At 38.8% G+C, this 26,803-nt stretch overlaps 2 protein-coding genes across 5 annotated transcripts in view; one reads left to right on the forward strand and one right to left on the reverse strand.

Moving 5' to 3' along the window:
* Positions 1 to 23,454, reverse strand: part of IFTAP (intraflagellar transport associated protein) — a 67,365-nt gene extending 43,911 nt beyond the window's left edge. For 3 of the 4 annotated variants that reach the window (XR_009405291.1, XM_059405521.1, XM_059405501.1), the window contains exons 1-2: positions 23,314 to 23,454; positions 5,945 to 6,100 (exon numbers count right to left, since the gene is read on the reverse strand). Coding sequence is in view for 3 of the 4 variants with exons in the window: in XM_059405521.1 (XP_059261504.1) it covers positions 5,945 to 6,077 (133 nt within the window). In the remaining variant the exon portion in view is untranslated. Of the gene's footprint in view, positions 1 to 5,944; positions 6,101 to 19,585; positions 19,663 to 23,313 lie in introns of all 4 variants that reach the window. The other variant, XM_059405515.1, reaches the window with a different exon arrangement.
* Positions 23,455 to 23,780: 326 nt separating this feature from the next.
* Positions 23,781 to 25,521, forward strand: RAG2 (recombination activating 2). The gene has a single exon (XM_059388379.1). The coding sequence runs from the start codon at positions 23,781 to 23,783 to the stop codon at positions 25,362 to 25,364; it is 1,584 nt and encodes a 527-aa protein (XP_059244362.1). The 3' UTR covers positions 25,365 to 25,521.
* The last annotated feature ends 1,282 nt before the right edge of the window (positions 25,522 to 26,803 follow it).

Here is a 26,803-nt window from a genome sequence, read left to right on the forward strand (position 1 = left end):
ATGAAACCACAGATGGGGGGTGGGGAGGAACTACCATGTATCTCACAAAATTTACATTTGAAAAAATTGATTCACACATCTAAGTTGTCCCAAAAACATTTAAAAGCTTTCCAATAACTGAACTGAGAAGCAATATTTTTATTTAAGCTTAAAACAATTAAAATTAAGTGAAATTTAAAACTCAGTGAGCAGCACTAGCCACACTTCAAGTACTCAACTGCCTGCCACATGGGCTAGTGGTCTGTACTAGACAATGGGACCTAGTGATCACATCATACGGTAACTGTACCTTCCTGAAATTTGCAATGGTGACAGAGCATTGGCATAGCTCCTTATAGAACTAAATGTGAATAAGTAAAAAAATATATATATATGGATTATACTCTCTTATGATTACGTAAGATTACTAAAATCTAAGATAAACTGAAACCTATTTAGAGGTTTTGAAACCCTAAGAGTTTGGAATAATCAAAGGCCGGACCACCACCAGTTTATAAATCCACAGGCATTGGCCATTTGGCCTGAATGTCCTACCCTCAGGAGGAATTTAACAAATATGAAGGAAGAGGGAGGTTGAGTCAATGGGCTTTTTTTTTTCAAAGACGCATTGAAAGAATAATAAAACACTAAAATCACAAAGTATTGCAAGTGAAATGAGAAGAGCATCAAGAGAACTAGAAATGAAATCACACATCAAAATCAGAAACAAAATCTTTGATCTAGACATAGGAAAACAGGTTAGAGTAGATAAATACAGCAGTGCATAGAGAGCTGTTATGTGGTAATATAGAAACTGGTAGAATCACTGGGGAAGGGTCCTACGTGTTCTAAGATTAAAAGGAGAGAATGAAAAACAAAGAATTAGTTAACAGTCATAAAAACCACAGTAGATTCATTTCAATTTCCAAACTATTTTAAGTTAAACAGTTGGCAAAGTGGGTAACTTTAATGGAAATTAATCATGCAGCCTGAAGAACAAAATCAGAACAATGACACTATGTGTGTCTGAGAGAGAGACAGAGAGAGAGAGATGTTAAGATCTGGGTATAACTACTATAACCCTCCCCCCAAGGTTTCTACTATATGTAACAAATGGACTTGAAACAATTGAATGTCCATTTCTAAGTCACTGGCTTCTTAAATATATAATTTCTGTGTGACCACAATATGAGTAGTAACTAGCACTCTAAAAACTGGGAGCAGATGGCTCCCAAATCCGATTGTGCGGTAATCTTGGTGTGAAAGAAAGTTAGAAATAACTCTCACCCTTACTAAAACAAGGCTCCATCTCCACCTCCACCATATATTATTTAAAGAATATATATATTAGTACTAAAACAAATGGAAACATGATCTAAAGGACAATCAACAATGGAGGCATTTTGAACATCTTTCAATTTGGCTCTTATCTGCCAAAACTTCCTGCATTCTATTTTACTTATGTCTTAGGACCCAAGGCAATTTTTGGTTCAGCAGTTACTGCAGACTCACTATGGGCATCCTCTTCAATGGGTAGATTATACTGTCTTCCCCGCCCAAGTCAGTGCTGTATGTCCCTCTTATGAGCTCTCACAAAATTCTGTATTTTCCACCATTCTGGTACTTATCATACACTCATGTAACTTTTTGTCTACTTATTCATCTTCCCTCCTAGATTATGAGCTTGAAAACATAACCTATATCTTATTTTTGGATCCTCATCACCTAAAACAATACATAGACCATTAGGAGACACAGATTAATGAATAAGTGAATAAAGGCATTAACAGAAAATCAAATATGTTTTCACAATCTGTGTTTTCAGAGATCACAAGTAGGCAGAGAGGCAAGCAGAGAGAGAGGGGGAAGCAGGCTCCCCGCTGAGCAGAGAGCCTGATGCGGGGCTCGATCCCAGGACCCTGAGATCATGACCTGAGCCGAAGGCAGAGGCTTTAACCCACTGAACCACCCAGGTGCCCCTAGATGTAGAGTTTAGAAAGACCTGTAAATTAGGGATGTCTGGGTGGCTCAGTTAGTTAAGCCTCTGCCTTCATTCAGCTCAGGTCATGATCCCAGAGTCTTGGGATTAAGCCCCTCAGAGGGCTCCTTGCTCAGTGAGAAGCCTGCTTCTCGCTCTGCCTTTATCCCTTCTCCCCGCTTGTGCTCTCTCTCTCTCTTTCTGACAAATAAATAAATTTTAAAAAAAATTTAACCTGTAAATTAATCACATTCACAAAGAAACTGAGATGCCAAAGATTGAAACTTAGCCTCTTATCTTTACCCACAATAATATCAACAACATAATAACATCTTCACCAATAATGAATAAAACCAAATTCTGCACACTGACTTTCTTTTTTTTTTTTTTTTTTAAGATTTTATTTATTTATTTGACAGAGAAAGATCACAAGCAGGCAGAGAGGCAGGCAGAGAGAGAGGAGGAAGCAGGCTCCCTGCTGAACAGAGAGCCCAATGTAGGGCTCGATCCCAGGACCCCTGGATCATGACCTGAGCTGAAGGCAGCGGCTTAACCACTGAGCCACCCAGGCGCCCCTGCACATTGACTTTCTAATACAAATCTTGCAACTTGGTCTTACTCTCTTGAACTGATGACAATACTGAGAATTCAGCTATAACTGTTTGTTTAAAATAAATAATTAATATGTCTCTTTAAACATTTTGATAGAAGATTGTATTTATTATCAAGTATGTACCATGATCTAAAAAAAACAGAATTGCTTTAAAAAAAAAACCCTGCCAAACGTGATCAACATCAACATACTGGAGCAAAGATTTTGCTACAATATTTACAGTTTCCAGTGATTTTCCAACAGTCTGAAGCAATGATGTGAGTTTCTTACAACCAGGCTATAGTTAAATTTTTTCCAGGGAAATATTTTTAATAGGATTACTGACCCTTTTAACACTCTTGGAAAGAAAATGAATCCTATAAGCATTCTGGCATATAACTATTATAAAAATAAATAGAACAGTCAGTCAGGGGAAATCGTAATAGACTTGAGAAACCAAACTCTAAAGAAATGTACATGATAGTGTATTGGTAACCACTTTCACAGGGAGAAGATTCTACACATTAGCAAAACTGAGCACACGAAGACAGATGAAGGGCTGGAAAGAAGGGGCAAAGTCTGAAGAAACAGCTTTCCTTTCTTCCTTAAAACAGAATCACAATCACTTCGATCAATTCTGCGGGCTGTCACTTGATGCTCCGGCTGTCCCTAAGGGCTGTTTGGTTTTTCAGAAGGTACTTAAATGTTTCAGGGGGGACAAGGACGCTTACTGATTGAAGACACATTTTTGCACTCACGATTCTTTGTGCTTTAAGAAGAATTTTTTCAGGTCATTAGTTTATAATGTGAACTGGCGCCTAGGGATATTTTGAAAGGAGAAAAAAAAAAGTGCGCTTGGAGATGCAGTTTATGTGACTTGCGTCATCATTTATTTCAGCTCAGTTTGGAGCCCAAAACTGAACTTGCAATGAAGTCACCATATCTGCAACAGTTTCTTTCTCAGCATGCAATGACCTAACAGAAATCTGAGAACAGAATATACATCCCTTGGCCTCAAAACAAAAACATTATAACCTCTTTAAAATATCCACGTGCTTGCAAGAAGTTCTTACTGTTTCAGAGTATGAAAATAAAGTCAGTTTTACAACTAATTTCCAAAAATAATTTGGATTATCAAAATGCCACTGGCATTCAGAATGTATTAATCCTGCTAGTGTTACTTGTTTCCAGGACCCTACCCCAACCATTCACGCTGCACTGTTAGGTACAGAGAGCATGGAACAAAATCCTTAGGCTCAGGGAAGGCAAAAATCTTCCCAAACCCAAGGTCACAGACCAAAAGATGATTTGGCCATGAATCAAGAGTAGTTGGATCCACATATCCTGTCAGAGGAGATCATTCACAACCCCAAAGTAAACTAGATATTACCTAATTTTTCCATTAAGTGCAAACAAAAACACAGTCCGCAGTTTAAAATTGTAAACAAAACAAATATGGATATTCCAGTGGATGAGGGAACAGAAGGCTGGCAGAGGGCAAAGCAAAAGCTGACACCCTACTCCTCCCCCAACCCCTGGGTGGGACAAGTGTGACATTCTTTAGGAGTCTTCCAACTATGTTAATGTTAATACCTTGTTAAGAAGGGGAAAAGGACCTGGACAATGACAAGGCCTAATGGCCTCCAGTATTCTGTAGGTCCTCTTTAGCATATGAAAAGTTCTCCATCATATATAACCTGTCATGCCTCACAAACCCGGGGCAGCAGCTCTTTCTGCCTGTGGGTCCTGTCCCCGTGCTTTAATAAACCATCATTTTGCACCAAAGATGTCTGAAGAATTCTTTCTTGGTCATCGGCTCCAGACTTCACCCCACTGCACCTCACCTACATTCTAAAACTTCATCACAACTATCTTGCAAAAGAAGCAAGGTAGACTCTGGACGCCTGGGTGGCTCAGTTGGTTGAGCATCTGCCTTCGGCTTGGGTGATGACCCCAGGGTCTTGGGATAGAGTCCTGCATCAGGCTCCTTGCTCCATGGGGAGCCTGCTTCTCCCTCTGCCTCTGCCTGCCACTCCCCCTGCTTGTGCTCTCTTTCTGACAAATAAATAAATAAAATCTTAAAAAAAAAAAAAAAGAAAGAAAGAAAGGTACAATCACTTTTCCTTTTCTTCACTGTAAAAACCTTTCTTACACATTTGTTAAGGACAAATGATAAATGGTTTAAAATCATGAAGTCAAGTATCCTGACAAATGTCATCACCTCGGGAGATTCTGAAACTCCCTGTTCTCAGTCAGGTACACATTAGAATCCCCAGGGGGAATTTTTACAAAGTGCAGGTTTCTGGGCACCCGTTAAGACTCTGAGGGGGCCCCAGAATCACCGCGCTCTACAATACCCTCCGCTGAGTCCACAGTGCAGCAAGGGGGGAACCTACTGCCTCACAGATGTGGATTGATGACCCACAAAGAACCAGAATGAGAGCAGGTCAGCAGCGGGCTGAAGCGAAACCCAAAACGAAGAGGACAAACTCAAACGCCTACAGGCACCACTTGGGTGAATGAAGCAGGTGAGGCACACGCACGCATGCATTTTTACCATGTGTGAGAGCCAGAGGGTGTGACAAACGGGGAGCTCATACAGCAAAGGTCTCCCGAACTCTAGCTGCTATTGCCATCAGGGAAATAAGAGGTAACAGGTCTCCTCTCTTAATTGGAAATACACAAAGCAAGTCAATATTTTTATGTAAAATTTCCCATCCTTTAAATGTTAGCTCAATAAAAAAAAAAAAAAAACACAAGACATAATGAAACAGGCAATATGGGTATGGCTTTAGGCTTCAATTTATCACTTCCGATCTAAAGGATTGTTTCCATTCTCTAGAAACCCTAGCATCATCATCATAACGATGACAAGAACACAATACCTAGCATTCATTAAGTATTTACGCGCTTGCCACTAGGCTCAGAGTTTGACTTGAAATTACTTCAATTAACCTTCATCCTTTAAGGTACTGTTTTTACCCCAACCCCAACTCAAACCCCTCCGCCAAGGTCACGTGCCCAGAAAGTGGCAACACCAGGATCCAAATGGATACAGTGTAACTCCATAGCCTATACTATGCTGTATGTCTTAAAAGTTTTAAATACACTTTAAAAAACCTCCACTCTTTGCAGTTACATTTCTTCAAAAATAAAGGAATTACACAAAATTATTTCTCAGGTCCCTGTTGATTTTCAAATGCAATGGCTCTGACTCCATAATACAACTCTTGGTTGTATAAAAATGTTGGTATTTATATCCATCTGTCTCAAACACCTGATTAAAAGAAAGGAATGGATGCTTACTGCACAGTCTTTTTGAAAAGGCAGCAAAGACATAAGATTATAATAAAATCTATCTCTACTGCTGTAGAAAGTCTACTTCTCCATTTTACCTTTTGAAAGATGAGTAAAAGTGCTCAGGAATTCTTCATATGTTTGTTCATGGCAATTTACAAACTTATCCAAGACTTCTTCAATTAATTGATCTTCATCCATGATCTCCAAATCTGATATTTGGGCAGGCATTCCTTCTCACAAGGCCACTTTACCTAGGAGACAAAGAAAAACACGAACTAGAGAGTTGTGCAGGACCAGCCTCCTTGAAAATGCTGTAGAAACCTGCAGAAATTCAGTCTTTCAAGGTGAGATGGATTTCAAAGTATGTCAACCACGCATCCAATGACAACAATAATAGCTTATATTCATAAGCTACTTATTTAGCATTTACTATGTATGAAGGGCTGTTCTGAGCATGATAATGTTAACTTTGTAACAATCTGAGCTCAGGTCACAGAGCCAGTAGGTAGAAGTAATGGGTTCTAGAGCCGGATCCTTAGAACGCATGCCCTTACACACTTTACGATGTTTTTCATTCTATCTGTTACGTGACACTCTGGCCCCACCATGTACTATTGTACTGTTGCGGCCAAACAATTGACTTGTCTGTGCTTTAACACACCCAGCGACTCGGAACTCTGAACATTCCAAAGAAACCTTTGGATAGCTCTATTAAAGACCTCTTTTAAACTCTCTCCCTGTACATTTCCCCAACTGGTCCCTGAGACCCTGAGATCATACTGAATAATTTCAATCCTTCTTCTACAGGACAGCTTTCCAAATATTTGAACAAGCCTATGCTGTCCCTCCTCAATTTTATTTCACTCACTTAAATTTCTTTTTCAAAACCCAGCTCAGAATTCGGTTTCTCTCTTAGCCTTCCATCTCCCATCACCCCAGAGAGCTGATCATAATTTCTCTGGGCTGCTTCTGGACTCCGACGTACATTGTATTAGAAATAGCTGTGTACATTTCTGTGTCCAATTAGACACAAATCCCATGAAAGGCAGGGCCCCCGTCTTTTCATTTTTGTACTCCAAATGTTAACAGCTTAGGATGGGGCATACAGCTGGCAATCAATCAATATGAAGCTAAAATTACTCATTTAAGCAGGTACAGTAGTCAAATACTGCTAGAAGCTGGCAAAACATTCAACTAAAGTCGCCCAATTATTTCACCTATGCCTAACATGACATAACTTCAAGAGTTTCCCCCCTCCTGCTCAATCTACCTGGAAAAGATTTCATACTGTCTGCATCTCCCTTCAAAATATACAATTCTTGGGGCACCTGGGTGACTCAGTTGGTTAAGCAACTGCCTTTGGCTCAGGTCATGATCCCAGAGTCCCAGGATCCACATGGCACTCCCAGCTCCACAGGGAATCTGCCTCTCCCTCTGACCTTCTCCCCTTCTCCTGCTCTCTCTCACTCTCTCTCAAATAAATAAATAAAATCTTTAAAAAAAAAAATGCCATCCAAAAATGAAGCCAAGATCCCAGACATGGTCTGGATCCCGTGAAACTGGACTAACTCTCACATTCCAAACACTGCACTGTGTCGCCGACGTGCACCCACGTTGCCGGTAGCCTGCTCGCACTGTTAGTTCATTTAACACACTGCTAAATGCCTGTCAGCTAAGACACAATGCTTCCATCCTTGCAGTTCGAACTTAGTTTTTCCTTGTGATATTTCATCTTGTTAAATTCCATTCATTCGGTATGAAATATCATTCTTGCATAGCTTTGAGAAATTTACTATCTACAGAAAGCAGAAGAGTCTTTACTGCCTACACAGTCAGTGTAATTCGCGGGGGATAATAAAAAGGAGGGGGTTCTCCAACAGTGTACAGCAGGAGGAGAAAGGGCCGAGCTTCTTCCATTTCTCTAAAACAGGAGAAAACTTTGTTATTTGTTACTCATTTTATTTGGCATTTACCAAAAGTTCAGAAAGACACAAAAGTGTTCTCATAAGATGACATCTAACATCATCTGGGGGCAAGACCTGATTCGAATTAACATGAAAGTATTTACGGCTTTTATTTCTTCTACTCAGGGTGACTGCTCATACATTTCCCTGAAGAAATCTTAACGAGCTTGTTTTTGAGGTGCTTTCCCAGACCCCACTGTAGATTTTGTGTCATATGTGGTATTATCCCTGATTACCTTTATAAACTCCAAAAAATTCTGAATTCTGAAACACATCTGACCATAAGGGTTTTTAATAAGCAACTGTGACTCCACACACCCCTCACAGGATCGCTCTGAGGATCAAATGGGCACACACGGCCCTTCAGAACTGCCGGCCACCATGATCATGATGGTAACAGATCAGACTTAGTATTATACTCTGCCCTTGACCTGCTTTGACTGTGACCCCTCTGCCTCTGAGGGCACCAATGTCACCTGAAGACAAATAAGATAAGCACTCATGGTTTACACCTCTAGATAAAAATATGCTGTTGCAGAACCCCCCAAAATAAGATGGAAATAATAGGGGCACCTGGGTGGCTCAGTGGGTTATAGCCTCTGCCTTCTGCTCAGGTCATGACCCCAGAGTCCTGGGATCGAGCCCCGCATTGGGCTCTCTGTTCAGCGGAGAGTCTGCTTCCCTCCCCTTCTCTCGCTGCCTGCCTCTCTGCCTACTTGTGATCTCTGTCTGTCAAGTACATAAATCTTTAAAAAATAATAATAATAAAATAAAATAAAATGAAAATTTTCTACAGAGCTGTAGATGAACTCAAAAACCAAAGAAACGATCTCAAACTATTTGTACCTGAAAATTAAATATAGGAAAAAGCATCACTTAGGGTTTATGCAAATTTACCTGTAACACAGCCAGGCTTTGACAAGCCAAAGTTTAATAAATTATGCTGCAGTTACTAGATAAAAAATAATAAATTTTTTTTTAAGATTTTATTTATTTATTTGACAGAGAGATCACAAGTAGGCAGAGAGGCAGGCAGAGAAAAAGGAGGAAGCAGGCTCCCTGCTGAGCAGAGAGCCCGATGCGGGACTTGATCCCAGGACCCTGAGATCATGACCTGAGCCGAAGGCAGCGGCTTAACCCACTGAGCCACCCAGGCGCCCCTAGATAAAAAATAATAAATAAATTTGAAGGTGACTGTTATTTCCCTGTCAGTAGGATATGTATTTAATTACAGGAATGTTAATGTCAATCTGCTTTTCCAGAACTGGACCCCAGCAAAATTCCAACTCTGAATGACATCAATCTCTCCCTCAAACCATCTTGGGTAATCACCTTCAACAAGCAAATACCAAACAGAAGCAGCCAGGTTGTGTTTTATATCGCTGTAAATGTCTCCTTGTGGATGCTTTAAAAGTGATCATAGAAATTCTTTCCAATTCTCAAAGTGGTATATTTTGAGGTTTTTAGCCTTAACGCATCTCAGTTTTACCAAAGGGAAACAATTAACAAGCTATGCACAGCGCGCATTCAAACTCCTTCAAGACCTTTAATTTTATTCATGTGGTTATCACAATACAGGAGAAGAAATGTTTTTATTGACTTTTTAAAGACTTTTGGAAAATCCAGTTTCCTAAACGGTCATTATTTGAAGAGTTTAACAAATACCCACCTGCAAATTCATAACTTTCCTTATCTATAAAAATACATATAACCCAATGTTGAAAGTCCCCAAGGACTGACAGAGCAGATAATCATTTACCAGACAGCCAAAGTGGTTTATGCAAATCCCAGTGGTTTTGTAGAAGGAAGTAATGTTTTTTCAGTTGCCATTCATGTATGTTTGTGTTATCATGAAGTATTATTTCTAAAAGAAAAAAAAAAGGGAGACACACTTTCCCGTAGTAGGGTTCTTTGTTTTGGTTTGATTTTTATGTTTTAAGGCTTAGAGCTCTTCATGAAAGGCCCAGAACATATTGTGAAGATAAGTAAATGTGTAGAAATAATGACCAGTAAATCACACATAACACTTTTACAATCACAGCCATTAGGAGGAGACACAGGGAGGATGTTTTGCTCTACTTGGACTAGTAAATTTCACAGGAAGACCACAGGTTTGGTTCTCTTCCTCTCCAGTCACTGAGAAATGGAGAGAAAAATCACATTAATCTTCCTGGAGTCCTGTTCCTACCACTGAATAAAGAAACTAACAACCTCCCAAATTAGTTTGTGTTCTGTGCTCTCCGAAAGGACATCATTATGAAAATATGGCATGTGGAATTCTCACCATTGATTTAACGCATCTTTGATGTTTATCTTCGGATCTCTGCTTAATGCAACCCACCTAAAGAAAATGCAACTTTCAGAAGCAAGAGTGGTTAAATCTTTGGAAACAAGTCGCCACGAACTAGTCTCCTCTCAAAGTGTGTAACCTGTTTTCTAACAGCACAGAGAGCTGTGTGTTAGTAAAAATAGGGTTGTCTTTTTTAAACTGCAAGGTTTACTGCTGATATTCTAAAATAATAAATAACACATTTTTAAAGAGTTGTGCAGAGGCTGTCAAAATCCACTTTCTCAAATTTTCATAGTTCTGCTCAATAAGAATCTCCTGGTGTGCTGAACGGTAAGATGGAATATTATCAAAAGAATTCACCTTGCCTACGGAAATGAAACCAACAACCTTGGTACTTCACAGGATGGGTCTCCTTTTATATTTCAGAAAATGGGCAAATCTCAAAAAGACCAAATTACATAGCAAGTGTACAAATTTATTTATGGGATAGAAGAGACCCAGTATGAACTGATTTCCTCGTCCTTGACTGAACGACGCCGATTTTACATCCTTTAATATTTTTCATGTCTTTTAGATCGTATTAAAAAGAGAGAAAGAAATCCAATGACTGAAATTGTCACAGATTCTCAGGGCTGAGAGAAACCTGAAGGCCATCTAATCCAGTGATAGAGAATAAATCTGAGAAAGACACTTTGGGTAGGGTTTTTGTCAAGAAATGATTATTGATGAGAAACAGTAATGTGGTTCTCATATCAAAAGTAGTAATAGCATGCTTCTGATAATGAATTTCAAGGCATACATAAAGTCGGCAGGAGATTAAGGAAAAGGCAGCAATCTCACCCAGATGGGTATACCCAGGCCTCCAACAACACTCTGTACCCAGTAACATGCAAAACACCCTGAGGAAAAGAAAGGGAAAGAATATGTGCACGTGTGTGTGCATGCACGGGCACAGTAACTTTTCTACTGTGTTTTATCAGCATGAGATAAAAACATGCCATTCTAGCATCAAAGAATATGCTGTACTTTAAGTTATAAACTTTTCCCAATGACCTTTTCCTAACACTTAAAGGCACAGAATTCTTCATTATCACCAAAATGTTGATGCCATAAGCATCTAGACCTCTATATAGATTTTATTTTATTTTTTTTTTAATTTGACAGAGAGAGACAGATAGCACCAGGAAGAGAAGTGATAGGCAGAGGGAGGAAGAGAAGCAGGCTCCCCGCTGAGCAGAGAGCCCAATGTGGGACTCATCCCAGGACCCTGCAATCATGACCTGAGCCAAAGGCAGACACTCAACCGAGCCACCCAGGCGCCCCTTGACCTCTATAAAAAGACTTCCCCAGGGCACCTGCGTGGCTCGGTCCATTAAGTGTCCAACTCTTGATTTTGGCTCAGGTCATGATCCCAAGGTTGTAAGATTGAGCCCTGCTTAAGATTCTCCCTCTCCTCCCTCTGTCCCCAGCCACTTCCTCTCTCTCTCTCTCTCCTCTCTCTCCTTCCCTCCTCTAAAAAAAAAAAAAAAAAAAAAAACAAACGCTTGCTCTAAGTATACTTCTGCAGTAAATTTTAAAGGAAATACTTGGAGTTGGGAAAAGCTTGGAGATTACTATTGACTACAGAGCTTATGAAGGCAGAAGCAGTACTGCCATCCAAGCAAAGGTCTTAGTAGTAGGCATTTTCAGGTACATTTTTTTCCTTGACAAATCTCACCGTGAGGAAAAGAGAAAAAGCAGACACCCATTCTAAAAACTTTATCCAATTAAAAAAAAAAATGTGGACTAAATACATGCTTACCATGAACACAGATCCCGCAAAAGCTGCCTTGATAGAAACAGATCTTGTTTCTTATCCTAAAGAGGATTATAACCTATGCATCCTATACAGGACTCCATTTTTGGAACAGGAATGACTCTGATGACCCATGTCGTGATTAGTTTTACATTAGAGCAATATGGAATTGCTCTAATGTATGGAATTGCTCTAATGTGCTCATGTCATGATTAGTTTTACATTAGAGCAATAAGGAATTGAGTGAAAGTATTTTTAAATGAAGGCTGTAATAGGAGTAAGAATAATAAAAACATCTCAAGGTAAAATAGTGGATTTTATAAAAGAAGCACAAAAAAATACAGACAATCTTTAGGACATAGGACTAGGCAAAGAGTTCTTAGACTTGACACTCAAAGCATGCTCTATAAGAAAAAAAGTGATAGATTATACCCCCATCAAAATTCAAAACTTTGTTCTACGAAAGATCTTGTTAAGAAGATCTCTTTAAGATCTTTTTGAGATCTTGTGAAGAAGAGGAAAAAAAAAATCACAGCCTAGAAGAAAATGTTTATAAATTACAAATACAATACAGGACTAGCACATAAAATATTTAAAGAACTCTCAAAACCCAATATTCAAGAAAAATCCAAATTAAAAAAACTAGAGACATTAACATTTTACCAAAGAAGATATATAAATGACAAATAATCTAATGAAAAGATAGTATCATTAGCCATTAAAGAAATACAAGTTAAAACCACAATGAGCTATCACTACACACTCCTCAAAATGGATGAGAAAAATCATCAGAAAAATTGTGGGGATTCAGCCACTCTGGACAATAATTTGGCAGTTCCTTTCAAAACTAAAAATGGACATACCCTACAAGCTAACAATTCCACTCCTTGGTATTTATCCCAGAGAAATAAAGACTTATTCCCGTGCAAGAACTTGTATATGAATGTTCATAGCAGCTTTACTCATAAGGCAAACCCAGAAAACTACCCAAAAGTTCTTTAATGGGTGAATAGTCAAGCAAACATGGTGCATCCGTACCACAGAATACTACTCACCAACAAAAAAGAACAAACTATTACTTGCACAACAACTTGGATGAACCTCATAGAAATTGTGCTTAGTGAAAAAAGCCAATCTTGAAAGGCTACATACATACTGTATGATTCCATTCATGTGACATTCATGAAACAACATAATTATCAAGACAGAGAGAGACTAATGGTTGTTGGATTAGGGATGGGGGAGATATAAATAGGGTAACATGAATGGGGTAGTGGTGATACAGCTGAGTATCTTGACTGTGGTGGTGGTTATACAAGGCTACACATATGATATAGTTTAACCACACACACACACATTAGTGTATATATAACTGGTGAAGTCTGAATATGTTTGTGTTTTGTACCAATATCAGTTTAATTATTTTTATGCTATACTACAGATATACAAGATGTTAACACTGCAGAAAGCTGGAGCAAGGGTGCATAAAACGTCCCTACGCATTTTTTTTTTTTTTGGCAACTTTACGTGAGTCTATCCTATGATCTGTAATTATTTTGAAGTTAAAAGTTTACAGGTGGGTGGGGGGAAGAGGAGCAGCAGAAGAAGGCTAAGTCAATGAAGGCAAAAAAGACTTAAGAAAATCATCACTAAAAGTTTACCAAGAATGTTGGAACTCATGCATGTTAATTGTCTTCCCCCCTGCAGAAAGTTCTGGGGGGATGGGAGTAACACTAATCTATAAAATAACATGTTTAAGCAGGAACTTTTCTCTTGAAAAATTTGCTTGCCTTTCCAGCTCATCCATCCAAGCTACCGTAATGAGATTTCTTGAGGCTATCATTCATTAAGCCTTGCTGTTCATCAGCAGATTGTATAAAATCAATTTTATTTCCCCAAAATATACTCTTCCTTCAAGCTGTTTAAGCCAATCCACAAATGTCTGCATTGACTCACCGAGGCAGGTCAACTGAGTATTAGACTGTTTTCAATTACACAGTTATTAATTCCATTAAACAAAGAAAAATGCAAACCGTTAAGCATTCAAACTTCCTCTTCCCACTCAATCCCTATTGTTTTATAAAAAGCAGATTGCCAGTGGATATGGTATCTGAAGGATATACCCATAAGACAAATTTCAGAAAATCTACTATTTTGGAAATCAGACTTCTTTTTCACTATCACTTTTGTTTATCCCATTTGTTGAAAAAGTTCAAGTTATGGATGATCACAAGTAAATACCCTGTCTTCACCCCCTAATAAACCTCCTACAAGTACATCAATTCTAGACTAGCACATTTATCAAGAAAAATGTTCAATACATGTCTTTCAACCACATTCAAAACTGATCTCCTATCTTCAGAAATGTAATCAACTACATCAGTGAGTTATGAATGATAACAGTTAAGTCTTGCACTGAACATTTTTTCCTCAAGGATCCTAACAAAGCTGTGAATCCAGTAGACGCAGTAGTTTCTGGGTCAACTTCAGAGCTCTATAATCACTCATTAGTATTTCAATTGTAAGAGATTTTTTAGCTCAGTTGTAATCCCATCTTCGCATGGGATGCCCCATTAATGTGGGGCATTAATATCCCATTAATGCTTATGTCTTCTCTACTGCAGAACAACTTTAACATAAAGGCAAACACTCTTAATTAAAGTTATCCCCTTCTAGCCAGCTTCCTGAGCCTGTAAACCACCTGCATACTGCACAACACTTCTAAAACACCAGAAAGCTTGCTTTAAAGCAAAATCCACACAGCTAGTCAGGAGCAGGTGTAGACAAACCCAACTAAATCAAGTCTGCTTGCAGAAATTAATTTCTAAGTGTTTCAAAATGCCAGATCTTGCTAATAAAATCGACCTTTTCATTTGACATTCTCTTAAAAGAAACAGGATTTTAAGGATGCATTTCTCAACTATTTTTTATTCTAAATTCCTATGGCTGGAATAATAAATGAGCTTTCAGAGGTCATACAGTGCTTTCCCAGATTCCAATTAATCTCACCATTTTATTTGTAATTTTACCTCAATATATACAACATAACATACATACACCAACATGGCTTCTATATCCAAAGAGAGTAACTAAGAAACATAAAATACCTCCTTCTCTAAAAATAAAAATTTTTGAAGTGAATTTTTTTCCTAGTACAACATTGTAAATCACCTCTGAAATTTTTCTCCATTTTATTTTATGGCAAAGAGTGCACCTTAAATCACAGAACAATGAAACATAGGAAAATACCAGTCATTCTCGTCAGGTGGCCATATTTAATTAATTGCCCTAAGTAAAAAGTGACAAGTCACTTGTCATGTTCTTCTCTTGACAATCCATCACACTAACTGTAGATTGCTTCCTTCTATATATTTCCTCTTCCTTCCTCTTTTCTCCTCTTTGCCAGTTTCAGTTGTAGCTCCCATTATGGGAGCTACAAGTATCTCTTTTCCTATGCTATTTGTATTATTTCCTTAAAAATCAGCCACTTATTTAAAAAATAAAAACTATCCATTCCCATCGGAATGCTATGAAAAGTTGTCACTAACACTTAACTAATTCATCAAGCAACCATGTAATTTGTTTCCCCATTTATAAAACGGGGATAGAAATGCTTGAGAGGCACTCTGCACAAAAACAGTCACGAGTTCACACAAGAGTGCTTCTCCCCTGCCTCCCCTCAACCCACCCTGTATAACACCCCTGCAGCTGTGTTATTCTTGTCGCATGGTTTAACTTCTCTGGCCTTAAGCTGTTTGAATGCACAACTAGAGGGACTGGACTTGAAGCTGTCTTCCATCACTGGCATTCTGTTTTTCTCCAGCAATGCTTCCTAACTGTTCGGTTACTATGTCAGTACAGCCTGCTACTTTCATCTCCCTGCTGCTAAATAAACAATATTTTATTCTGTAATTGCATGGACTTGCATTCTTTCATTATCCGCTGGTTTTGGATGTAAGGTAGGCAAACCAACATATTTCAGTTTAAATTTGATTCTGCCTCAAGGTTTAAGAATGAGCTGAGCAACCTATAATTATGATTTCTTGGTGAACTTTTCAGAATTTTAAGGGTGAGTGTAAGAAGTATGTAAAGTTGCTTCGTCCTACTACCATGTATGTTCCTTAAAGGCAAGCCCTGTGTCTGTGATAATTTTTCTCATTCTCCAATGCCTCTGTACATAGTGGATGATCAGTAAATAATGTTGATTATTTCACATTTAGTCTCTATGCTGAGCACTTTAAGCAAACTAGGATCTTGACTAACATCACTGCAAGTTCAATGTCCTCCTAATGGTGTGGCAAAGGCTGAGGGCTTTAAAACCCATTTCCAAATGTGTTGCTAATTTCCAGATGCTTCAGGAAACAAATAACCCATTCAGCAACAAACCGCCTGTTTTTTTTTTTTTTATGTTAGTAGTAAAATACAAAGGCAAAAATACTTGCATAAACATACCCATGGTTTCTGTGTTACATTGCTTATTTTGCATTTATTATGGAGATATCCAATATGTCAATTTTATGAGAGCTGTCATTGATGCTGGAATTTCAAGTACTACAATCATTATATAACACAATAAACAGGTTAGGGAAATAATCCAATACTCTTTTGCAGACAAAGAAAAAAATCATCATGGAAGTAACTAGGAGAGATGACGAGGCTTTTTTAAAGGACGGACCAACACTTCAAATGATGAAAACCAGCCAAACAACTGAGCTACTCATCAGTTTTTAAAAAGTCAACCCTGACACTATATCCTAAAATTTTGCAAAGAATTAAAATAGTCACTTGTTCAAATGTATTTATAGTACCATCATCAGACAAGATTTACTAAGTATACTCTCCAAACACTTTATATCAATTAATCCTTACAATAAGGCAGGTAGCATCTCTGTTTTAGAAATAAGGGAACTGAAGCTCAAAAAGATGATTTAGCTAGTAAGTGGCAGAACTGAGACTCAAAGTCAGACCTGTTTTCCTTTGATCACGCATTCTATCATCTAAGCTACATGGAAACTGATTAAATGACCAACAATTCCATTTACTTAATGGAATTCTAGGAACTTATTAAAAATTATAAAGGTGAAAATAAAATATACGATTATAGTGTATATGAAATATTATATTAAAAAGATAAAATGAAATTTAAATGTACTCTCATTATAACCAGGTAAAATGTATATATATTTAGATAAACATCATAGTAGAGAACAAATCAATAAAAAATTTGATGATTAGTTGATGGGCTAATGAGTGGTATAGATTTTTCCTGAAGTAACTGTTTTTAATGAATCGTTTTAAAATTAAATCAGCGATAGTAATCAAAATAGTGTGGTATTAGTGAAGAATTGACAAACTGATCAATAGAACAGAACAGAGAACAATGAAACAGACCCACATAAATAAAATCAACTGATCTTTAAAAAAAAAAAAAAAAGAGCAAAGGCAACACAGTACAACAGAGATAGTCTTTTCAACAAAGATTCTGGAACAACTGTATCTCCATAGGTAAGAAATGAATCTAGCCACAGACCTACACCCTTCACAAGAATTAGCTGAAATGGACCATAGACATAAACAAAAAAATGCAAAACCATAAAGTTCAGAGTTCACAGGAATGGCAACAACTTTTTAGATACAACACCAAAGGTATAATTCATAAAAGAAATAATTGGTAAGATGGCCTTACTAAAATTAAAAAACTTCTGCTCTGCCAAAGACACTGACAAGAGAATAAAAAGAAAAGCCACAGACTGGGAGAAAATATTTGTCAGAAATATTTGCCAGAAACCCAGCTGATTATCTAAAATATTGCAAAGAACTCTTAAAATTCAAAAATAAGAAAACAATCTGATTTTAAAATGAGCTGAAGGGGTGCCTCAGTGGGTTAAAGCCTCTGCCTTTGGCTCAGGTCATGATCTCAGGGTCCTGAGATTGAGCCCCGCATCAGGGTCTCTGCTCAGCAGGGAGCCTGCTTCCCCACCCTCCACCCCACCCCGGCCTCTCTGCCTACTGGTGAGCTCTCTTTTCCCCTCTGTCAAATAAATAAATAAAAATCTTAAAAAACGAAACAAAACAAAAATGAGCTGAAATTTAACAGACAACTGACCAAAGAAGATATACAGATGACAAAAAAGGGACATGAAAAGATGCTCCACATCATACATCATCAGGGAAATACAAACTAAAACAACAATGAGATACCACTACACAGCTGCTAGGATGACCAGAATCCAGAACACTGGCAACACCAAATGCTGACAAGGATGTACGGCAACAGAAACTCCCATTCATTGCTACTGGGCACTGAGCACTTTAAAGACATGAGCTGACTTAATCTTTTTCTAACAATCTTTTGAGGTGACTACTTCTATTATCCCCATTTCAGAGACAGAGAAACAGAGGCTTTGAGATTAAGATGACTCCACAGGCAAACGGCAGGCTGGCAAAGAAAACCACATCACTTTGATTCCAAAGCCCATTCTCGTAATCATTCCGCTGTACAATATTATACCGCAGCTCCTGTATAAAATTGTACAAAGGAGGCCTCCAATAATTGGAATGACCTCTGAGCTTTGCATTAAACAAAATGAAACTGGGGCGCCTCAGTGGCTCAGTGGGTTAAAGCCTCTGCTTTGAGCTCGGGTCATGATCCCAGGATCCTGGGATCGAGCCCTGCATAGGGGGCTCTCTGCTCAGCAGGGAGCCTGCTTTCCTTCCTCTCTCTCTGCCTGCCTCTGCCTACTTGTGATCTCTGTCAAATAAATTAAAAAAAATAAAAAATAAAAAAAATGAGACTACTAAAGATCAGTTCAAAATCAAAATGATTGGCATTGGTATTGGTGGCCTCTACTTTAGGAAAAATAATTTACCACTGTATTCCTAATAGTATTAAAGTCACAGCAATTATATTTATTCTTTTCTATATTTTTCTAAAATGTTTTTAATAAAAACATAAATCAGGTTGCAGGCAGGATTTTTTTTTTTTTTTTTTTTTGGTCTTTACAAATAATGGATTGTGTTTCTATTGTTGCTCAGTAAGGAAATAGTTAAATCTTGAGCGTATGTATACCCTGGTGGATATCTCCCTCAACCATCTAAAGACAAGAAAAAAAAAGGTCACAGTCAGTTACTCCCGTTAGATCAGTGTTCACTGAAACATCTGTAGGCGCATTTACACACTCTCTTGACTGTGAGCCTCCTGCTCGCCACAGTCAGAGTGGTCAGCCAGTGAATCTTCCCCAAGTGCTGACATTTAATACCTGGTCTAGCGGCAAAGATTCAGAGAGGGGTGAGCAACCCTTCTGGCCTTCAGGTAGGTCCAAAACCTTCATTTCTACCAAAGCTAAAAGATGGGCACCCACGTTTGTCAACTTTCAGGGAAAGGTGATGCTTCCCTGTACATTCTGTTAGTCACAGATGGACTGGGTGTCCAGACGGGGAGGGGATACTGTAAAATTCGGAACTATGGGGCTTTCTGGTGTCAAGCTACTGCAAGGATTTAATTCCTGTGGCATCAGAGCCCATGTACATAAATGTTTCTCTGGCATAAGTGTCAGAAAAAAGACCTAAACCTGGTTTCAGTGCCAGGAAAAAAAAAACAAATCAAATAATATATGCCTGGAACCTGATTAGCTGTGCAAGATAGTGTTAATTCATGGACGGAATGACTACAGTTACATGAGGTTACCTGCTATTTTGGAGTGATCAGGAAAACATGGGCAACACCGATCAGTAAGATTTAATGCCTCCGAGTACAGTACCTTTCTTTGGAAGGAAAAAAGAGTTAGTTCAGACACAGGAAACTACAAACCCAGACCTCACACCATTAGTTCTCTTTTGATTCTTAACTATGCCCCAGCTTCACAGTGAATAAATGAAAACCTCCCTGCTGAGGAATGTTAGCATGGGGTTGGGAAAATTGTATAAATTTATTGGTCCTCTATTTCTGTCTTTTAAAAAGAATCTTTCATGTGTCAACTTTGAAACTTCCTTCAGTTGAAGAACAGTATCTTCTTTTTCAAAATCTACCTTTTTTATCTAGCCTATTTAAAGAAAGTAGATTATTTTAGCTCTAGTAAAACCTTTCAAAAACTCTTAAAAACCAAGATGTGATTAATATAGTCATATTAAGACCATGGGAAATATACAATAGTCTACTCCAGTGAAAACATATTTAAGTTAATAAAGCAAATTTGAAAAACTAAATAAATATGGCAGAATAATATGAAAACACTTTCAGTGTTTCAATATTCCTGTTTACTCTTTCAATACCTAAGTCATCTGGTCATGGTTTAAAATGGATATTCTAAAAATTAAATGCACAAATACTTAAAGTGTGTCACCAGAGGAAATAATTCATCCTACTAGTAATAAGCCTCACCACTGTTTTTAGGACCCTAAAATCATGAGGTATACCAAGAGCGGGGCATCAAAAGAAGGACAGGTCAGAAATCTTTAGGGACCCAAACTAAGCTACAAAAAATGGGTAGTAATTTTTATGCCTTGCCTAAGAAAATGTGTCTGTTAATCTACAGTAATCATGTTTTCACTTATGAGAAGCCAAATTCCCTATGACAACCTTAAAATGAAGCCAATAGGCCACAATGAACACTTTAAAAAAAAAAAAAAAAACTCGCTGTTTAAAAGCAAATGCTCTTGGTGTATGTTCATCCCTTGGGATCTAGAATGCATTACCCCTGTATGGCTTGCTCTACATCCCAGTAACAGTCTTCAGAGGTATCTAAGATAAACAGGCTTTGGCTTCAACGCTCACTCCACCAAAAAATAAACAACTCTCTGACAATCATCACATATCATGCTAAGTGTAATCACTTATGGTTTTCATTTACTGAATTGAGGGTTAACAGTATTTCCTTTTAATTCCTATGGAGAGCATTTTCTTAGTTCCCAGAAGTCTTCTCTTATGTATATTTGGATAGGCCCCAAATAAAGAAAACACCCATGTTATTTTGTAAGTAGGCCAAGTTGCTGAACCTATAAACCATCATGGTCTAAAGAGACAGGCTTGCTTTTGCAACTTTAGTAATAATGCTTCTCACTCACCATGTCCTCATTTGGTTTAATAACCCACAAGATGGGGGAAAAAAAAAACCCACAAGATGATTATTAAAATATCACATCTTGAGGAATCTCCTAAGTAAACTAAATAGAAGAGAACATTTAGCAATTAATTACATCTGATCTACAGAAGTGCTTCAAGGCAAAAGCACCCCCCTCCAAGATGTCATGAAGACTGACCATAGATTCTAAATGGTCCAAGAAATCTTTGCAGGGAGAATAAAAATACAGTGTCAACTAACATTTATTAAATGCTCATTATATACCGGGCACTGTGCTTTGTGACTTACATGTGTTATCCCGTTTATCCTTCAAAACAATCCAATGAATACGTACTAATACGATTCCCATTTTACAGGAAAGAAAGAACAGAGGAAAAATAACTTGCCCAAGATGGTTACACAGCAACTAAGTTTCAGAGCCCGGATTTGGACTCCGACTTCATAGTCTGCCTATTTAATGAGTGGTTAGAGAAAGGGTAACAGAAAAATAAATGAATTATTTCCTGTTATTTAAATTGAACTCACCACTAGCTGCTCCACTGATATGCTTATCCAATTCTCATTAGTCAAAAAAATTAATCAGTCTAAACCCACGGACCAGATCCCAGATCCTAACTCCCTTCTAAGCATCTCCAACGTTATATCATCTGCCATGACTGCAGGTAATTGTGTACTAACAACCATCCCTTTGGTAAGTTAAAGCATAATTATAAAAACTATCACAGTGTGCAAAGCCCTGTTCTAAGTGCTTTACGTGTATTAATTTACTAACCATAAATAACCCCGGCCAAGGATGTAGTAATTACCTCATGTTACTGATGAAGAAACTGAGATAGTGAGATGTAAAATTACAAGCTCATAGCATTAGTCGTGAGAGACAGGATTTGAATACGGTCCACCAGCTTGCAGAGTCCAGACTCTGAAGTACTGAGAGCCATATTCAGAGACACTCTTTCAAACTGTTTTTGAAGCATATTAACAATTTACTCTTGGGCGCGCCTGGGTGGTTCAGTGGGTTAAGCCGCTGCCTTCGGCTCAGGTCATGACCTCAGAGTCCTGGGATCGAGTCCCGCATCGGGCTCTCTGCTCAGTGGGGAGCCTGCTTCCCTCTCTCTCTCTCTCTCTCTCTGCCTGCCTCTCTGCCTACTTGTGATCTCTCTCTGTCAAATAAATAAATAAAATCTTAAAAAAAAAAAACAAAAAACAATTTACTCTTAACAGTCAGGAATCTGTACTATTTTGTTTCCTCTAACCTTTGGTGTCTAGGACTTCACTTTTACAACAGGGAGCTTACTTTTAAAGCTCCTGGAATCTCTGAAGGTAAGTAACAGTAATAAAAACTAACTTAATCAGGTTTCCTTCATCTAATAAATACCTTTTTTAAAAAGTACTATAATACTGGGGCACCTGGGTGGCTCAGTGGGTGAATCCTCTGCCTTCAGCTCAGGTCATGATCTCAGGGTCCTGGGATCGAGTCCCGCATCGGGCTCTCTGCTCAGCGGGGAGCCTTCTTCCTCCTCTCTCTCTCTCTGCCTCTCTGCCTACTTGTGACCTCTCTGTGTGTCAAATAAATAAAATCTTTTTTAAAAAAGTACTATAATACTAGTATTAATCCTAAATAATTTTGGCACCTCTTTGCTTGGCGCCTGCTTACTACAGAATTACTGAAGAATTATTTCAAACGTCTTGGGCTGAAGAGAGAAATCTGAAATAACAGCCACTATTTTTTTTTTTTTTCCCAAGAGAGAGAGTGGGAGAAGGAAGAAGAGAAGGATGGAGGAGGGAGGGAGGTGGTTAGGAGTCTTCTCTGCTTCGCTAAAAGAATCCTAAACACCGGAGCAAGAGCGACTGCGGAAAACAAGGAGCCTTAGCAAGGCACCACGCTCGCTAAAATCGAATTCCAGAGTTTCCATTACTGAACCATTATCTGGTCACTTCTACCCTGCACTCCAGGTAAACAGACGCTGGTCCTTGGCCTCCGTAAACTAGTCAAACAGTGGCAACCTTTGTGACCTCCGTGTCCCCCTCGTCCCACGCCCTCCCCCACCCCCCGTCCCAGCAACCTAGGGACCCTCAGAGCTGCAACTGAGTCCAGTCCCCCAAAGCGTCCCGGCGGGAGGAGTCTGCAAAGACGCCTCGGCCGGGCCGTCCCTTCAGGCTGCGGTTTCCAGGCAACCCCACTGGAGCCAGAAGTTGCTGTGCCTCCTACCGGGTCACCCGTTTAAGAGACCCCGGAGAGGAACCGGCAACAGCCGGCGGCGGGCTGCCTGACGCCCCTCCTGGGGTTGCGGCCTTCCGGGAACCCGGATGTTGGGTGTGGGTCGGCCACTCTCACCTCCCATTCCCTAGTTTTCCGCTTTAGCTCCCATCTAGTCACTTCGCACTTTGAGCGTCTTTATTCAGAGAGGCATCCTAGGAGTCTCCTCTCCTGTAGCAACAAAAAACAATCGTAGCGCCGTAGCCCGATGAGAACGGATTCCTGGGAAATGTAGTTCTTTCTGCCAACAAGCGGTGACTCTGTGAGGAAAAAAGGACTACAATTCCCAGAAATCTAAGGGAGACTAGTCCATGTCTAAAACCTGTCCCAGTTGCTTGGATCCTCTTAGGAAGAGAGGTTCTGTGGCTCTGTGCTTCTAGATGCCCGGGTTTTGCTAGTCCCACTACAAGCTTGTTGAAGAATTTTTTTTTTTTTTTAACAAGTTTAACATGTGAGGTGATCCAAACAGTGATTTGTTTGGAGAGATATATGTCATTTTTTTTTTTAATTCTTTCAGATAAAAGATCTCCACAGGATCAGAAAATATGTCACTACAGATGGTAACAGTCAGTAATAACATGGCCTTAATTCAACCAGGCTTCTCACTAATGAATTTTGAGGGGCAAGTTTTCTTCTTTGGCCAAAAAGGCTGGCCAAAGAGGTCCTGCCCCACTGGAGTTTTCCACTTTGATGTAAAGCATAACCATCTCAAACTGAAGCCTGTCGTTTTCTCTAAGGATTCCTGCTACCTTCCTCCTCTTCGTTACCCGGCCACTTGCATATTCAGAAGCGGTGTAGAGTCTGAAAAGCAACAGTACATCATCCATGGAGGGAAAACACCAAACAATGAGCTTTCCGATAAGATTTATGTCATGTCCTTTGTTGGCAAGAACAACAAAAAGGTTACTTTTCGCTGCACAGAGAAAGACTTGGTGGGAGATGTTCCTGAAGCCAGATACGGTCATTCCATCGATGTGGTGTATAGTCGAGGGAAAAGTATGGGTGTTCTCTTTGGAGGACGGTCATACATTCCGTCTGCCCAAAGAACCACAGAAAAATGGAATAGTGTAGCTGACTGTCTGCCCCATGTTTTCTTGGTGGATTTTGAATTTGGGTGCTCTACATCATACCTACTTCCAGAACTTCAGGATGGGCTGTCTTTTCATGTTTCCATTGCCAGAAATGATACCATTTATATTTTAGGAGGACATTCACTTGCCAGTAACATCCGCCCTGCCAACCTATACAGAATAAAGGTTGATCTCCCACTGGGTAGCCCAGCTGTGAACTGCACAGTCTTGCCAGGAGGAATCTCTGTCTCCAGTGCGATCCTGACTCAAACAAACAGTGATGAATTTGTTATTGTTGGTGGCTATCAGCTTGAAAATCAAAAGAGAATGGTATGCAACATTGTCTCTTTGGAGGACAATAAGATAGACATTCGCGAGATGGAGACCCCAGATTGGACCCCAGATATTAAGCACAGCAAGATCTGGTTTGGGAGCAATATGGGAAATGGAACTGTATTCCTCGGCATACCAGGAGACAATAAACAGGCTACTTCAGAAGCTTTCTATTTCTATATGTTGAAATGTGCTGAAGGCGATGTGAATGAAGATCAGAAAACACTCACGAATACTCAGACATCAACAGAAGACCCAGGGGACTCCACTCCCTTTGAAGACTCAGAAGAATTTTGTTTCAGTGCAGAAGCATGTAGTTTTGATGGTGACGATGAGTTTGACACCTACAATGAAGATGATGAGGAAGATGAGTCTGAGACAGGCTACTGGATTACATGCTGCCCTACTTGCGATGTGGATATCAACACGTGGGTACCATTTTATTCAACTGAGCTCAACAAACCTGCCATGATCTACTGCTCTCATGGAGATGGGCACTGGGTCCATGCCCAGTGCATGGATCTGGCAGAACGCACGCTCATTCAACTGTCAGAAGGAAGCAACAAATATTACTGCAATGAGCACGTGAAGATAGCAAGAGCACTGCAAACCCCCAAAAGAGTCCTACCCTTAAAAAAGCCTCCACTGAAATCTCTCCACAAAAAAGGTTCTGGGAAAATTATTACTCCTGCCAAGAAATCTTTTCTTAGAAGGCTGTTTGATTAGTTTCACAAAAGCCTTTCAAATTCACATGCATCAAAATTTTAAACCCATTTTAAAGAATCATAACAATGATGAAAATTATATTTCTAATTTTTTAATTGAAAATGTCTGGGTTTTTTTTTTAGTTTTATAAATTAAGTGCCAAGGAAAACTGCTCATAATACAATGCTAAATACTTGAAAATCATTTACTCAAAGATATCTTAAATGAGAATTTCTAACCTGAATTTTTTCATCCAGGGAATCCTAAATCAGAAGCAGTAATAGTAATCAAGATATACTTATATCCCACACAGGATTTTTGGTTACAAGTAAGCTATAGGGTACTTAAGACGAAGTAAAACTGTTCAAGAAACTAACACCCAAAAAATTAAATAAATTATTTTGCACAATATAACAATTTGGTGGCTGGCCAAAAATTAAAACCAAAATCACTTATATCCCACGCTAGTGCTCTTTGTACACCTCTAACTGTAAACTGGTGTCTTAGTTATGCCTGTGAACAGAAGAAGGTCCCTATAGCTTATGTAAACTATAAGACAGTCTCCATTGACATGAAGGAAGAGAAAGGCATCTACAGCAAGTTTGTTACATTTTATCAAGTTACCTGCATGAACTTTCTTCAGAGGATCCCCCCCACCATCTGGTGCATGGAAGATGAACCAAGGCCAGTCACTTGAACAAATTCTTTTTGAGAGATTTAATGAAAACTGAAGTCCACTGCTACTTAGAATTCTGGGAAAAGAGAATAAAAGTGAGAGCACACTAAGAAAGGACCACTGATTAAATCTCATAAAGAGCAACAGTATTATTTCCCCCAAATAAAAAAAGTTTGAAGGATTTTCTAAAGTTAATAGGTAGACGATTTTAAATGGGGAAAAACAAATTTGTGTGTGTATGCGTCTAGTTGATATGTGGAGTTTGCTGCCAATGAAAATTATAAAATCAATGTGCTTGCAATGGTTCATTTAGATACTGTCTTGAAAGAAAATTAAAAAGACTTCATTTTGAGGGTCCAAGACATCAACTGATAATCAGATGATCTTAAAGAAATGTCATTCCTTTTGGAGTATTTTTCTGGCAGAGCCTCTCACCTTATCCTAAGAGCTGAAGCCGTGGCTTCTTATTCATCAGTCTTCACTGAAAGTCCACAGTGTATGTGTGAATTACTATGGCCAGATTTAGGGGAAACGTGACCATATAGGAGATAAACCCCCGGAACACAAGTTCATCTACACCAGTTCCGTGTGTTAGATACTAAAAGTAATTTGGATAAATTAAATCACGTTCAGTTCATTTTAGTAATGTTGCTTAATGAATATTCCTTTTGAACCATTTATTATACCACTGTTTCATTTTTTGTTGTTTTTGTCACCTATGTAAAACTAATAGAATATTAAAATGTCTTCCATTGGTATTGATTTCCTCCAGTTATTAATTCTC

Source organism: Mustela nigripes, chromosome 1 (assembly GCF_022355385.1).
Source record: "Mustela nigripes isolate SB6536 chromosome 1, MUSNIG.SB6536, whole genome shotgun sequence".
Taxonomy (NCBI): domain Eukaryota; kingdom Metazoa; phylum Chordata; class Mammalia; order Carnivora; family Mustelidae; genus Mustela; species Mustela nigripes.